The 14,809-nt window shown below is 54.7% G+C and overlaps 2 protein-coding genes across 2 annotated transcripts; both read right to left on the bottom strand.

The window, feature by feature from the left end:
• Positions 1-720: 720 nt before the first annotated feature.
• Positions 721-4,821, bottom strand: CDEST_07446 (Putative T-complex 11 protein). Its single transcript, XM_062923605.1, has one exon. The coding sequence runs from the start codon at positions 4,212-4,214 to the stop codon at positions 1,131-1,133; it is 3,084 nt and encodes a 1,027-aa protein (XP_062779656.1). The 5' UTR covers positions 4,215-4,821; the 3' UTR covers positions 721-1,130.
• A 3,692-nt stretch (positions 4,822-8,513) lies between these two features.
• Positions 8,514-9,193, bottom strand: CDEST_07445 (uncharacterized protein). Its single transcript, XM_062923604.1, has one exon. The coding sequence runs from the start codon at positions 8,844-8,846 to the stop codon at positions 8,571-8,573; it is 276 nt and encodes a 91-aa protein (XP_062779655.1). The 5' UTR covers positions 8,847-9,193; the 3' UTR covers positions 8,514-8,570.
• Between the last annotated feature and the right edge of the window lie 5,616 nt (positions 9,194-14,809).

Genomic DNA, 14,809 nt, shown 5'->3' with positions numbered 1-14,809 from the left:
GTCCGACATTTGGGGCAGGCCAGAGGGGATGAGCTGTGCCGTGTGCGGTCGGAGTACTGTAGGTGGCGGTAGTGGTGATGCCGGCAACTGCTTGGACGACGGGTGTGTTCGAAAATCGGCGCCCGAAGCCGACGTTGTACAAGGACGGAGCAATAGACGCTGTCGTCGACCCAAACGAGTGCACAGAAAAGGGGGTGAATGGTGGTGATGGTGATACAGTGGCGCGGAGGACAAGTCGGCGACACGTACGTCCAGCCAGCTGCCTGGCCGGGTCCATCTTGTCGTTCAATGAATGACTCAATCAAGCAAGCAAGCAATCACTCTAGCTGATGACCATTTCCCCCGTCAGCCGGACCTTGTTTTCTTCGTCGTTGGTGGTAGAGAACAGTTCGCGGATCGGGGACACGGAAAAAATCTCTGCCAAATGTTTGTTCCAGTGTTCCGGTGTCTACCTAATAAGGCATCTCTATATCAGTGCTTGTATCTGTACCTACCTAGGTAAGGTTTCAATGGAGCCTGCGGTGGCTTGTGCTCAACATAAAGTCCCTTGGGCCTGCCGGGCCTGCCTTCCTAGGTAGGTACAAATAGGTAGCTAGTTAGCTAGCTAATAAACCCTATAGGTACGGCAAGCGAAATGACTTCGGGGACAGTCAATCAGCAGCTCCTTGTCCGTCACTGTTGGGAAACCATCATGGGAAACCATCAGGGGAAACCATAACTGTGTCATTCTGGCTGGATCAACAAAATTCATGCTTCCATTAGTCTCTCTCATTGTGCCTGTATGAGGTCTTTACCCAAATCCCGCCATTCGCTTCCCGGGCACATCCTCAAGCCCGTGTGGTTGTGTATCGTGTGCCCTCGTCCCGTCCATTAGACAAATTCCATGCCGCCCCATGAGTTCGCTGTGAGAAACAAAAAGGAGTCCAACGCGTCAAACCATGCCGTGGAAATCTATCGAAAGCAGCCAGTACAAACCTCCGCCAACTCCCGTCCCATTCGAGCCCGAACAAAGTAACAAGTACATCATCACGTCGTCAAGGAAGTCCTCCGGAAATGCTCCCCGCCCGCTCTCTACTCGTATATCGTACTCATCCATGCATACACACACGTGTTTTCTTCGTCATGACCTCTCAACACGGGCTTCCGTTGCCTGCCTCACCCTCTGCTGCCACCTTGGCCGCCACCTCGTTCCACCACAGCCCATGCGCCGCTCTGTCCACGGCGCCCACCTTGGAGATCTCGTCCAGCATCTCCCGTGCCTGCACCGCAAACTCGGCCAACCCCAGCCCGGCTAGCTTCTCGTGCGCCGTCGTCGCAGCGTTGAGCTTCTCTTTGGCCGATCCTGCCGTCAGCCTGGCGTTCATATGACCTCGGAGTCGCGCCAACAAGAGTCGCAAAACCGGCTCCGTCGGCTCCACGCCCTTCTTCATCGAGTCGTGGCTGGCCTTGAGCACCTTGGTGACCAGCGCCTTAAGGTGCGTCTTGGTCGCCGCTGGCATCGACCGCCCACCTTCGAGCGCCGCCATGACGCCTTGTACTATCGAGTCCATGTTCTCGTGATCCGCCTCGAGCACAGCTGTGATGCGCGTTGCCTCCGTCTTCCACGGCGTGCGCACGTCCCGCTTGAGGAGGTTCTTGCATTGTAGTAGGATCGCTCCCGTTGTGACGATGCGCTGAGACGTCAGAGACAAGCGCGTCATGCGCTTATAGTCCAGGCCCAGCATCTCCGGTACTGTGTCGGCGGCGATGGGTGCCGGCTGAGTAAAGCAATCGACGAGCAGTTGTGCGTAGATTTTGTCGTCCGTCGGCCGAGACTTTGCGTGGTTGATGCCTTCGGGATCTCGTTTGCGGGCTTCGGCCAGCACCTTGGAGCGCGCCGCACGCCACGCCGCTTCAGCCGCGTTGAGCCCGTGTTGGCCGCTCTCCAACGCCGTCGCAAACCTCTTCTTCTCGTACTCGGGGGCAGACTCGATGAGCTGCGGCGCCGCCGTTGAGAACATGTAATTGACGTAATCGCAGAGCATCAGGTCCACAAACTCTGTCAGCGCCTCGACCCGGTCCACCAGGGTTCCGTTCTGGAGCTTGTTGTCCACCAAGTCCTTGACCTCGTCGTCACGGAAAGGCGCGCACAGCTTGGGCAGGAGCGACGCCATCGAGACAAAAAACTTCTCGTACGAGAAGCTCCCCATCTGGAACTGGCGCTCAGCCACCTCTACGTCCAATATCTCGCCTATCGTATTGTGCATGTACGCGCCCGCCTTAACCAGCCGTTGTAGGTTGTCCTTGAGGTAACGCATCATGATGATGAAGTAGCCAAAGCTGGCGTCCAGGTTGTCTTCTGCCATGCTCGCCCGCATACCAGCAAACAGGGGTATCTGAAGGGCAGTGCGATGCTCCCTATACTCGCTGGCAGGGATGCGATACTCTCGGTTGATGGCGAGCTCGTGCACCACAATCCTGTTGTCGGGGAGCAGGCCGCTGAATCCGGGCTTGATCTCGATGGGCTGCGGCTTCGTGTGCCCCTTGGCCGGCGTCGGCGGCGGAGTGAGCGTCTGCGTCTGCAACTCCGGGGACACAAGGCTCTCGGCAGTGGCAGACGCCTCTCCGGGAGCGTTCTCGGCGACGCGGGGCTTCATGTCGCCCGTGGGCTTCTTAGCGGCGCGCGCCTTGCGTGCCTTCCGAACGGCGTCCGCAATCATTTTCTTGCCCCTCTCCTGGCCGGCGAGCTTCTTGATCCGCACAATGAGCTGGACTTGGTTGCTCTTGACGCTCTCGCGATACTGCTCTGCTGCGGCGTCGTCGGTGCTTTCCTGGACCGTCTGCAGGATCATATCGAGCTCGACAAACTGCAGGAGCATCAGCTGCACGAGCGACTCCGAGTCGCGAGACTTCCACGCGAGGAATGCGTTGTAGAAGGTGGCGTAGATCTCGGGCAGCGCACTCCGTAGGGTCGGTGGAGGGGTGTAGTGGTTAGCGGCAGTCAAGCGCGACATGATGTTCTCGAAAGAAATCAGGAGATCCCGGGCCTTGGTCACGAGGTCCTGCAGCTGGGGATTAGCAAGATCGTTACTGGGCAGCGGTTGAGGCTGTAACAATCCGACCTGTTCCCTGTTCCCCGTGCCGTCCTTGTTGCTCAGGACCTGTGTAGGGTGGCCCAGAATGAGGAAGGCGCTGAGAAAGGTACGGACGGCGGCCATCTCATCGACAGACCCTGTGTCGCCCTCCTGCAAGCCGCAGATGCGCAGTATTCGGGCGGTGCATACGAGCACCTTTTCCTGTCCCAGTAACTCGAGGACTTCGTCAAAAGACGTGTCCCGCACGCCCTCGATGGTGAGTCCCAGTTCCGAGAAGTTGGCGACTGCCTTCTTCCTCATATGGCTCTTCCACCACCATTGCAGTCTCGCGGCAGCGTCGGTCTCGCTCAGGGGCGAGGGGTCTGCATCGGCGTCGGCGTCGGCGTCAACGTCGGCATCAGTGTCGGCAGGGTTGGAAGACGTCTCGGTCGTCTTGCGCAAGACCAAGCTCTGGCCGCGGGCCCGCTTGGTGGCATGTCGGTTCTTGAGCTCCTCCCTCCGACGCTCAGCCTCAGCCAGGCGCTCTTCCATCTGGATACGAAGCTTGACCAGCTCGCGCTCCCTCTTGTCCTTCATGGTCTCGGCAACGGCCTTGGCCCTCTTGACCTCTTCGGCACACGAGGCGACAATCTCAGCCAGGTTCCGCTCGCGGGCCTGCTGGGCAGCGAGGGCTCGCTCTTCGGAGAGAGAGGTGTCACGGTGGTTGGCCTTGGCCATGGCGGCTCTCAGACGAACCTTTTCGGCATGGGCGGCACGGTCGGCGAGGCGTGCTTTTCGGTCTTCGAGAAAGGACGTGCGACGGAGATGCTGTGCGATCTGCTTGCTCTGTGGGGCGCCATGGCGGTTGAAGGTCTGGGTAGAGGAGCAGCGGGAATGGACCGAGGAGATGGAATTGCGACGTGACGAGGCGGCCGAGTCCTTGCGACGAGCCTGGGACGGACGGTAAAAGCGGGCGGCGATGTGCGGTGGCGGGGTGAAGATGCGACCGTCCGCGTCGTCTATCGCGTCGTCCATCTCCTCATCAGAGGTCGGAGGCATGGACAAGTCGACGTCTGGCGGCTCCAAGGTAGATGATGGCGAGCCGACCGACTCCTCCAGGTTGCGCGAAGGGTCGGTGAGGTCTGCCGAAGGGCGACGCATATTGGCGGCGTGCCCGGCTAGGGTGGGTGTTTTGGGTGTTCGAACGGGTGGTTATGTTTGTTGCGTGGTCGTGAATGCAGACAAATAACAAACAAGACAGTGGTACTGTTGGGTCGAAGAGATGCGGGTTCGGTCTATTGTCTTGCCAACAAGTCGTTCGGTATTATGAGTGATGTTGTGGTGCCGGTGGTGGTATAGGTAAGGTGAGAGACAGTGTATAGATAGTCCTGGTGGAGTGGCAAAGAGACTGAAGCCTGCCTGCGTTGCCTGGACAGGGAAAACACCAACAAGCGAGTGTATTTATGGCAGTGTCGGGCAGTAACGACAACCGAAGAATGCGACGCTCTTAGATTTGAGCCCAAGAAACAAAACGATAGGGTATAAGTCAGAACCGAAGGGGTTGGAACAGGACGTCTGCCGTTGAAAAACAAGGACGGGGCGGTGCTGGATGTATGCAGTGATGGGAATCTGGGAGGTTTTGCGACCAGTGGGGGGAGGTTGGAAATCAGCGATAGGCAAGCGTCGTAGTAATCACTGGACGCGGAGTGCAGGATGCAGTGGGATTCAGTCGGCGTTGGTCGGTGCAGGTGCAGGTGCGATGGCTGGGCAGTCTTAGGCTGGGGCCTGGGCTGGCGGGCTGGCGGGTTCGAGGGTCGAAGGGTGGGAAGCCCAAACACCAAACAAAAAAGACATGGGGCAAAACCCCCCGACGTACTACTGGAATGACGGAAGCTTCCAGTTTCCCATACTCGCCCATCCCCTCTTGCCCTGCTGACCGAGCAGTAAGCACTGGCGCCATCGCTCAGGATCTGCGGGTATGACAAACAGTGCACCATCCGCTAATCTGCACTAGCGCATTTCGCATCTCCCTCTTCAGCGAACCCAGCATTTCGGCCATCTCCATCTCATCCACTACTGCCTTTCGATGATGCACTAAGAGGGCTTTCTGTACTTTGCAGAGGGACGGCAGAAGAACCGGCTTCTTTTTCTTTCTCCTTCCAGGGTGGTGAATTCGCCGTCCAATTTGCACCGTTTGGATTCGACTGTTTGCTCCTGGCATCCCAGATGCCCAGACTGTCGGTCCTGGATAAATGGCTGCTAGTAATGGTGCAAGGCCGGTGCAAGATGGCGGGCGTTACCCGATTGGGCAAGGCGTAGGCGTTGTAACTAAGAGATGGTGCGACTTCCGTCACGTGGGAGGTCCGGCCCCGTAGCCCCCGTGGACAACCACCACTGCCCGCCACGGACACCTCCCAGCGGCTGTGGCGCCGGCCGAACGACCAGCCTTTCCCTCCCCAACAAGCCCCAACCCACGGCCGTCCGGCTCGTCGTCGGCTCAACGGTCGGGCGCTCTTGGTGAAGCATGCTGTTGGCATCGCTGGAAACAGCGTGACCCCGCCAAACAAGGGTTGCATCTTCAAACTCACCTTCTGTCAATCTTGCATCACTCTTGTTCTGGCTTTGCACCTCGTTCCCGAGCAGGAGAGACCCCTCCGATAATGGGCGGGCCATAGGAGACTTTAGGGCAACTCCTGTATCGTCTTTGAGAAAGACAGCTTCTCCCGTCAGTTGTTGCTTCGAGACTCAAGCCTCCTCCTCGTCACGTGGCAGAAGAGCCCGATAGCGTCCTGGTGGAAGACATCCCGTACACAAAGTGACTGAGAAATAAAAAACAGCGTTGCTACTCTGGCGGACTGGGGTGGTTTGCCTAAAGACTCTGAAGCAGCATTGATTCAGGCTTCGCGGGTGTTCAGAAGTGATTATCAAAAGGAAGCTTCTGTTGCAGACACACATATCACAAGTTTGCAAATCTAACTGTTCAAGCTTCGTATATACGTTGCTCTTTGTGATGATATTTCTCTGTCGACTGTGCCACATCGTGATTTCCTTGGGTTCTTTGCTGAAGTGGGCTCATACCTCACCCTTGAATCACTTCTCTATGTTGCTCTGCGTGTTTTGATGCCGTTAACACATCAACCAAGTCACGTCGTATCGATTACTGCCGATGCCTATCAGCAAATGACATGTTACATATGAATTGCAATAGCACTTGTGCCTTATTATCATCCAGCACGAAAGGGAAGCCACAGCTACGGGTGCTTACTGGTGTCGTCTAACCCTTGCCAACCTCACGGTCAAAGGCAGGTTGAGGCACGCTGCGTAGGTGGATGATGTCGTTGAGGTGGACGTTGATGAAGCGGACATTTGCATGTCGCAAGTTGAGATATCTCGGAAACTATACATTCCATCGAAAGCGACGGATATGGGACTCTGGTTGATGTTTTGAGCCTGACGATCCTAGCAACACCTTCAGGACACACTTGTCATTGATCTTCCTCTATTGATACGAGAACACGTAGCTAAAGTCAGGAGCATAACCAGCTACATGTATCAGCTCACACGCCATAAGCACTGATTCTTGAGACACTAAGATAGCAATAGAAGATTCTTTACGAAGTTGAATAGAATAGCTCGCTGAAGAAAGAGGACACGGTGTGTAGATAAGCTGGGCGCCCAAGTGACAGCCTTCTGGAATGAATTCATGAAGACGTGAAGTTTAACATCATTGTCAAGATGTACATACCCCAGCGCCAAAAACAACTTTCCTCCCATGGATACTGACATATCACGTTGTTTGCAGAAGAGCCATAGAACGGGACTCCGGCCTTGATATCAGGGCAGTCAGGCAGATTTATAAATCACTTGCACTGTTGCAGTAGGTCACACGCGGGATGTGAAATGTGTACTCTTATCCAATGCTCTCCGGTGTCTGGGTAGCGGCTTCAAAGCACCATCGAGTCCACGGCAAAATTTAACCCATTGCGCGTCCGGTTGGATTTTCCGTCCTCCAGTAGACAGTCTGCGTACACTCGCTAAGCCGCAATTCTCTCTAGGACCGAATACAGATACGTGATGCCAACTGACAGAGCGTTTGTCGGGCTTTTTCAAGAGACCAACCGGTCCATGGAGTCCGTTGAAGCCTCCGTCAGGCTTGGTATGTTGATGTCATCAATCTACTGACGACCTACGGGGCCAGTCGTCAGACTCCTCACATCCCATCACTGGAATCCCCTAGCACCTTTCCCAACCTTCTTTTCTGGTTTGGTATTATTAATCAGTCACATGCGAGTTGCAAGACTATCCAAAAGATAATCGATGTCATGTGGCACACAGGGCCCACCTACATCTACCCTCACGATATGCTCCTGTGGATCTCTGGACAGTCAACCGTTTCGCAATTCCGAAATGGAAAAGAAAACCCGCGGATAGTAAGGAAAACGACATATGGTATACGGTACTAAGTAGGAACATAAAACGGAACCCTCGCCAGCCTGTATGAAAAGACAATCCCAGACAACCTGGCTCACCGACAGATCTATGTTGTAGGCCGTCCAGAAGACATGGGCTTTCTCCTATTATGTTCGGTCTGCAATATTCTCGATGAAACTCAAAGCCTGACTCAAAAGTAACCCGAATGATTGTCACATCTGTGATCGGAGAAGAAGCAACCCTGAGCAAGAGAAGGACTGCGAATAGTGACGAAGGGAGCCGTTAGACTCGAGCCCATCATCCTGGAGTATGACCGCAATGACTGAGAAAGCAAACACCTCGAGGGGGGTCATTTCTACAAGGTAATACGGAAACCCGGCTTGATTGGCTGTGCCAGGCTAGGCGCGGGCTTGAAACTGCGGCTCCAACAACTAGCCACCGGGCCCGATGTCCTCACCAACGACCTTCCATGTGAACACGCACACAACTCCTTGATCGAACCCCCTCGCTCTTCATATTCCGTGCTAGATCATTCCTCAGGTTGAGCACCACGTTGCGTCAGACGTTCCATCAGACTTACGCCGGTCAATGCTAAGCGCAATGGTTGGCCTCGGAGCGACCGCCACCCAACGTACCGCATCTCGAGCACGAAACTTCTCGAAAAGCACAAATGTCAACGCTCCCTAGGTCCGTCAAAACCAAGAACTTGACACTTCCCATGACCGCGCCATCCCCCCGAATTCTCAAGTTACAATCCTTGCCGCTGGCAGCCTTCGCCAGCGGCGGCAGCGGCGGCCTCGGCGGCCTCGGCGAAGCTGGCAACTTGGCCAGGTCGCCCACAAAGTGACCTTGGAGAACGTCTCGATGACTCGGACCCACTGCAGGCCTCGACGTCTCAATCCGTTTAAACGATTGGCAAGAGATTGAAACATCCATTTTCAAACGAGGGTCACATGAGAACGTCACATAACAGTCCACGCGGCCTTCACCAGTCAGCAAACAACAATCTCAATCCAAAACCCAGCGAGAGGCACTCGCTGACATCATATAATCTTCTGATCAAGGGCTCATCACCCACGGCTATTTTCAGAAACCCTGGGGGTAATGTTCAGTGTACAATGCCGACGGATACGCCGAAGTCATGAGCATTACAGTGTAGTGTTGCAATGCTCGCCATGGAAGGCCCCATGTCTCATCCGATATAGCCTTCCTCCACTCCCGGTGTGGGTTCATTTCGCCTGACCAAATGGCTTGCATAGCGGACTGTCTTGACGCTCCATCGGAACCGAAAGGAAGGAAGATGGAACCATTGGCAAATGGATGAGGCTGAAGCATATCGGAGCAAGACTGGCGATGCTCCATGTTGAGTGTGATCGGTCTTGGCTTTGTTGATTTCGTCGGCCAGTGAACGGGGCTCTGGTGTCCCCCGTCTGGGTAGCCGTGCACTCACAATCGAACCTCACCCAAGCACTCTTTGCAAACAGGCTTTGTATATAGGCAGCTTATCCCGGCAATGACACGGCGGTGAGTGTTCTGCAAGAGTTTGCAATGACGGAGCTCCCCCCGGCGGAGTGGCCTCCGTCGCCAATGGTTGGTGAGATTGGTGACGATAGCCTCAATAAAGTTCAACGTCGCTTGATCATAGACATGCCAGAAAGCAAATGTATGGGTTCAAGATGAGGCGAGACACTGGATTGACTCGGTTCGGGTGTCACTTGACAACATCCTAAATCCCGGCTGGCGCAGTTTGGATGTCCCCGTCCGAATCATTCCCCAAGCCCGGCCCGGAGAAACTGCTGTCGCCAATAACTTGGCAGTATACGTACGTAGGCAGGCAGGTAGTGGGCACTGGGCATGTCATGTGTGTAATGTACAGATTACACTAAGAAGTCGGAGGCAGCCCCCCCATGCTTGGCAGCCCGCGGACCGGGCTCGAAACGAGCGGGCAGAAAAAAAAAAAGACAGATCAGGAGCCTGTTCCGATTGTGGATATTGACGGGGACGAGAAGTGTTCTAGATCACAACAGATATTGGGTTGCAAGTTTCGGTGTGTACATGGAGCGGTCTTCCCTGAAGGAAGGTGGATGGAGGTCTGGCGGCGCGCGCCATATCAGCTCTAAGGGGCATGGATGTGCGGCGTGGTGAGACCGATGCGGGGGTGAGGGGAAGGGTTCAATGATTGCGCTAGCACGAAGCAGAGTTGGACTGTTGAACCTAGCAGCCATCTTCCACATGCATATGGTCGAAAGGGTTGGAGCGACAAGTCGAGGGTTGAAAACTCGCTTCTTTTGTCGATAAACGGGATCGACGACTTGTGTGCGCGTTGAATGGGGCCAGCGGCAGCCACCCACCGCTAAACACTGCAGGATAAGCGAAACAGGGTGCCGTGGTTGGAGGTGCCGACACTCGACGGCGCGTGGTCCGTCTCCCTTGAGACAAAGATGATGTGAATTTGGTGGCGATGGGCTTCTTGACATCCCTATCGAGTGACCCGGCTTGACTTGACTCGGCGAGTGCTTACAAGGCCCCAAAATCGTCGAGGTCCTCCGTGGAAGGCCGCGGTGGTACGCAAAGTGATGATGCTTGGATTAAAACCAGATCAGCAAGACGTAAACTTTCATAGTAGCAGTATCAAGATTGCTAGCAAGAAAAAGGGGTGGCTCGCAGGGCTCAAGGTAGACGGTGCTGAGTGTATGACGAAACAACAAGGCCACCTGTGCGGATTGCAGATGGGTGACATTGCGCAGTGATAGCAACGCCTGGTCGAAAGGAAAGAGGGTTGGTAAGTGTGTTTGGGGCGATTAACCCGGGTGGGAGTCGAGTCAACACCATCTCAACAAGAACCTACAACTTCGGGCTGGACTGGTCTGTCAGGACGGAAGCTAGTAGGGTAGTGGGCGGATTTCCGTTTAACGGTCCGAGTCCGCGCCAGATGAGTGCCAGCCAGCGGCCTCATATTTCAGAAGCCGTCCACGATTACGTTGACGTTGGCAAGGGCGGAAAAAAGCTTCCGGGAAAATAGTTGAAGGGGGAAGACCCCACCCCAGGAGAACAACGCAGGCAGACATGCCGAAGAACTCGGTGCATGGTGGGTGGAACTTTCTTCGCCGTACACACTTAGTTGTTCCTAGGACTTTTGAACAAACAAGGCTACGGCTGGTGCTGGTGTCACGAATCCGCGACTGATGAGCATGCTGTGGTTGACTTGTGGTGTTGTGGTGTCGACTGGAACCCAGGACGCCAAACACATTGCCAGAAGAAACGGAGCCACGTCCGTCGTCTAATACATGCCACGAGCAAATGCGTCTGTCCCCTGTTTTCGCGTGAGCCGTGCCAGGCTGCAGGGAGCTGTGGCACTTGCACGGTCAGTCGGACGCTTGCAATGCTAGACGAGGGCTAGCGTCCGAAAACGGAGTTGAACAATCCTTCGAGGAAAAAAAAAAGAAGGATAGAGTGCCTGCTCCTGCTCCTGTTGCGAGAGACTTGATACATCCAAGGCGGCTGTTAAGGCGGGAGAGAAGGATAAGAGAGATGCAAAAAATGAAACGGGGTGATGTCGAGCTTTTTTGAGCGGATAGGAACAAGGGGGGGGATGGGAAAACGCAAAAGATGCAAATGCGACCACGGCATCAGCAATTTGCATCGGCTTCGCATTTCAGCATTTTAAACCTTGGACAGAAAGGGAAGGAAAGGCATAAGGAAAGAAGGAAGGCCAAGAATGGAAACTTGAAGAAGACTTAAGCGCCACGAAGGGCAAGGTAACATGGGGCTTTCGGGGACAAATGCAATTTGCTGCAATGGAACCCGGAACTTAGAACCTGGAATTGAGCACTTGGAAATGGGAAGGCACAGAGGGATGCTCGAGGAACGTATTGACTTGCCCTTTCCATTCTTGGCCGGAATTCTGGAGATTCGAGAGACTGGTGGGCCCGCCAAGACTCACGAGACAGACCTCACGTGCACGGTGCTGCCGCGCATTTCCATTTCCCGACTCGTTCGTTCTTTCCACGAAAATTCCGTTTCCATTCCCGTCGGAATGGAAGCTGCTATCCAAATTTCCACACCTTCCATACAGAGAGTCACTAAGGTACGTGATCAAGGCGGTCCCGTACCTCTTGAGGTCGCACAGGTACTCTATACACAATATGAACGAAAGAAAGAAAGAAAGAAAGAAAAAGATAAAGTACAGTGGGAAACACAGCACAAGTGCTATGCTTAGCACTGAAAATAGGATTATGTGCAGACGGTCACAGCATACAGCATGCAGTACGCCAGCACGCCTACGCCCCCGTGTCATGTCTGCCTCCCTCGATTTCGTTCCCCCCTGGCGTCTTAGCATCACAACTAAGTTCAAGCATGCCAGTAGCCAGTTGACAAAACGACTTGGGGGGGAAAAAAAAAACAACAACCTTGGAACGGGACCGGCGCCTCACCTGAAGGCAAGCGCTCATCGGCATTTTGCAGACAGCTTCTACCTCAGCCCTCCCAATGCCTGCACTTGTGAGGTTTCAAGTTCGCCTGGTTGGTTGTTGTTTGTCGTCGTCTGTTCCTCTTGTTGCGCTTTGATGGCTGGCAGCCACCGAAGCCCCGAAAACCATACACAATGACCCTAGGGTGTGTTCATAACCCGATGTATTTTGGCTTGTCAAGTTGGTCGGGCGACATTCCGGCATGATGCCTCCCATGGAACGACTGCGTTCTAGGATCGGGGTCGGGCTCTCAAAAACCGACTATGTTGGGATCGTGATAATCAGGCTGCGTGCGGGCTGGTGTCGACTTCTCCCATCCGCCCATCTCGCCAGGCGCACGAGTCGCACAGAGTTGATGGAATTGTTCTAGGCCTTCCAACATGACACGAGAGTTTATGGAGTGCATGGAACACTGACAGCAACACGCAACCCCCAAGGCTTCCCCAAAGGCCTCCCAGGTAAGCTTTGAAAGCAAAGTTTCCTGCCCAGGAGCCCCAGCCGACATTGTCAGCTGAAATGGACGACGGGTACCTGACCGTTCATAATGCTTGACTACGTCATTCCCGAAAGTCAGTCTGCCGACACTCAGGGGGGTACAGAAAGCCAATTTTTGGAGATGGACAGCCAGCTTTGACATGACATTGCTGTCTGCTGTCAGCTGTCAGAGCAATTACCACTCCCCATTGGGAAACTAGAGAGTCTACCTCCCATCTTCCGCTTCAACGCAAACTGATGTAAACCAAAGGCCACGATGGAACGACAAACCGTGAGTGAGTGCGGTGTGAGTTGTATTCGGACTCCGTACAGCACAGGACGAAAAGAAAGTGGAGCGCGGCACCCTAGTCACAGAGAGGAGAGAGAGAGACCGATGCCCCCACACCAGATGGGACTCGCATGCATCATTGGCTGCTAGGCTGGGTCCAGACTCTCGTCGACAGTTGGGATGATGATGCTAAATGGCTGACGGACATGGGGGCTATGACGTCTGCACCAATGCAGACCCCACTGTCCAAATATCCAAATAAAGAGTAAGATGTGAGAGAAAGAGCTAAGGTAAGGTACAGGGGAGGTATCTTTCCCTTCCCTGGCAGCTTTGCCGCCCCCCCCCCCCCCCCCCCCCCCCCCTCCCCTACCATTTCCATTTCTCCTTCTCTTTTTTTTTTTCTTGTGGGGAAGTGAGGGGGTTTCCCAGACCGCAACGCTTTGGCTCACATCAAAGACCGCTCACCCCAAATTGTGGGAGATTTAATCGTCGAAGATGAAAAAAGAATGTACGGGATGATGCGTAACATACAGCGACAGCCCACTAACCTTGTGTCGGATGTCTTACCTGCCAAAAATGAACAAAACACAATGCTGAGTTATGCCTAGCTTGGGCGCTTGGTGCGTGTGTGCCCTGCTTTTCCGAGGGTCTCGGGAGGTTGCCCTGTCCCTGTCTTGTTGCTGGCGTTGGTGGCTGTATATGTATGTGTGTGTGTATTATCCGGGCGAGTTCCTGAGACTGAAAGTCCGTTTAGGTGCTTTGGATGCTCTTCGGTTGGGCTGCCTGCTCTAGCTAGCCTCTGCGTGTATCTCTGCTGAACCCCCCTCGACTTGCTCGACTTGAAGATGCGACCGGAAAATCAGTCGTTCCAGCCTCTACTCATTGTTGTAGGCAAGGGCCAGACTTGCCCCCCAAAAGGGTACAAGGGGGATACAAGGTGAGCATTCATTCAGTTCTGCGCTCATCTCTGGAGGGTCGCACAGCCGAGAGCGTGGCCAGTCAGAGGGCGCAATGCGAGCCCCGTCAAAGGAGCGCCCCCATGCTATGACGAAGTAAATACGGGGTGAGGCCCTGTGGGAATTCAGAGCAGGACTCGGACAGCGTGCGCAACACCAGGCACTGCTGCTCTCCGTGCCGTCGGGAGCATTCTTGGGGAACATTTTCCCGTACAAGTTTGTCTCCCACGTCTCCGAGGGAAAGCAAATTCCCGATGGAAAGGACGCATCAGTCATGAGGGAAACCGCAGCTGGAACAAAAGGCACACACCTGTCAGCTTCGCTGTCGCTCAAATGCGATGGCGTGGCATTCGGCCTCGATGGACCGCGTCGCTGTCCCACAATGGCGGCATATCGGGGGAGAAGCGCGAGAAAGAGGGAGGTGTGACTTTTGTCATGATACCGTCAGCACCGCGCCTTAGGTATCTGCTCAGTTTACTTGCTGCCTTTGCCGCAATCCTGGGACGTCCTCTCATGACTTCACATGCCTTAGCCAGGATTAAAACAGGTCTGAGGTCAGAGTCTCCGCCTACAAACCCAGCACGCCGATCATTCCCGCCTTGGACGGCACACGACCTCATCGGACATGACACCCTCTTGTCTTTGTCGCTTATCCTCCACTCGGCGGCACGTTGCTCTCGTGCTGCTCGGCTCTGCTCCGCTCGGCGCCGCGCTGTCCACCCCCAGCAAGCCGTGTCCTTAGCATTCTTTGGTTATTGAGAGGGAGACTACTTGATACAGCTCTACCAACACTACTTTGGTCTTCTCTATACGGGATAGCTGCGCTGGACATGACAAACAAACGTGTTCTTATGCTGGTTATGGTCCATCTCATCAGCTGCTCCAGACGTTCATTCCATGTACAATCCGTAGCTGGGTCGGCCGGCAGCTCTTTCGATTCTAGCCTGAGACGGAGACATACACCAGATGCTAGACCCATTTTGGCCGCCACCGCCGTCGCCGTCGCCCGCCTACCTGATGGATTGCTGAGTGTGGTTCTAGCCATCGTCGTTTCAGCGAAAACCACTGCCTACACCACCAAAAGCCCCCCTCCAAAGCCAAAAATCTCGTACCACCGGCCCCTGAATGGCAAAAGCT

This window comes from Colletotrichum destructivum, chromosome 4, assembly GCF_034447905.1.
Source record: "Colletotrichum destructivum chromosome 4, complete sequence".
Taxonomy (NCBI): domain Eukaryota; kingdom Fungi; phylum Ascomycota; class Sordariomycetes; order Glomerellales; family Glomerellaceae; genus Colletotrichum; species Colletotrichum destructivum.
The sequence above is the reverse complement of the archived record's forward strand: the minus strand, read 5'-3'. Positions and strand labels throughout refer to the sequence as shown.

Excerpts from the sequence above, each read along its gene's own strand:
- CDEST_07445 (XM_062923604.1), bottom strand. The coding sequence starts at position 8,846 with ATGGAGCATCGCCAGTCTTGCTCCGATATGCTTCAGCCTCATCCATTT.
- CDEST_07446 (XM_062923605.1), bottom strand. The coding sequence starts at position 4,214 with ATGCGTCGCCCTTCGGCAGACCTCACCGACCCTTCGCGCAACCTGGAG.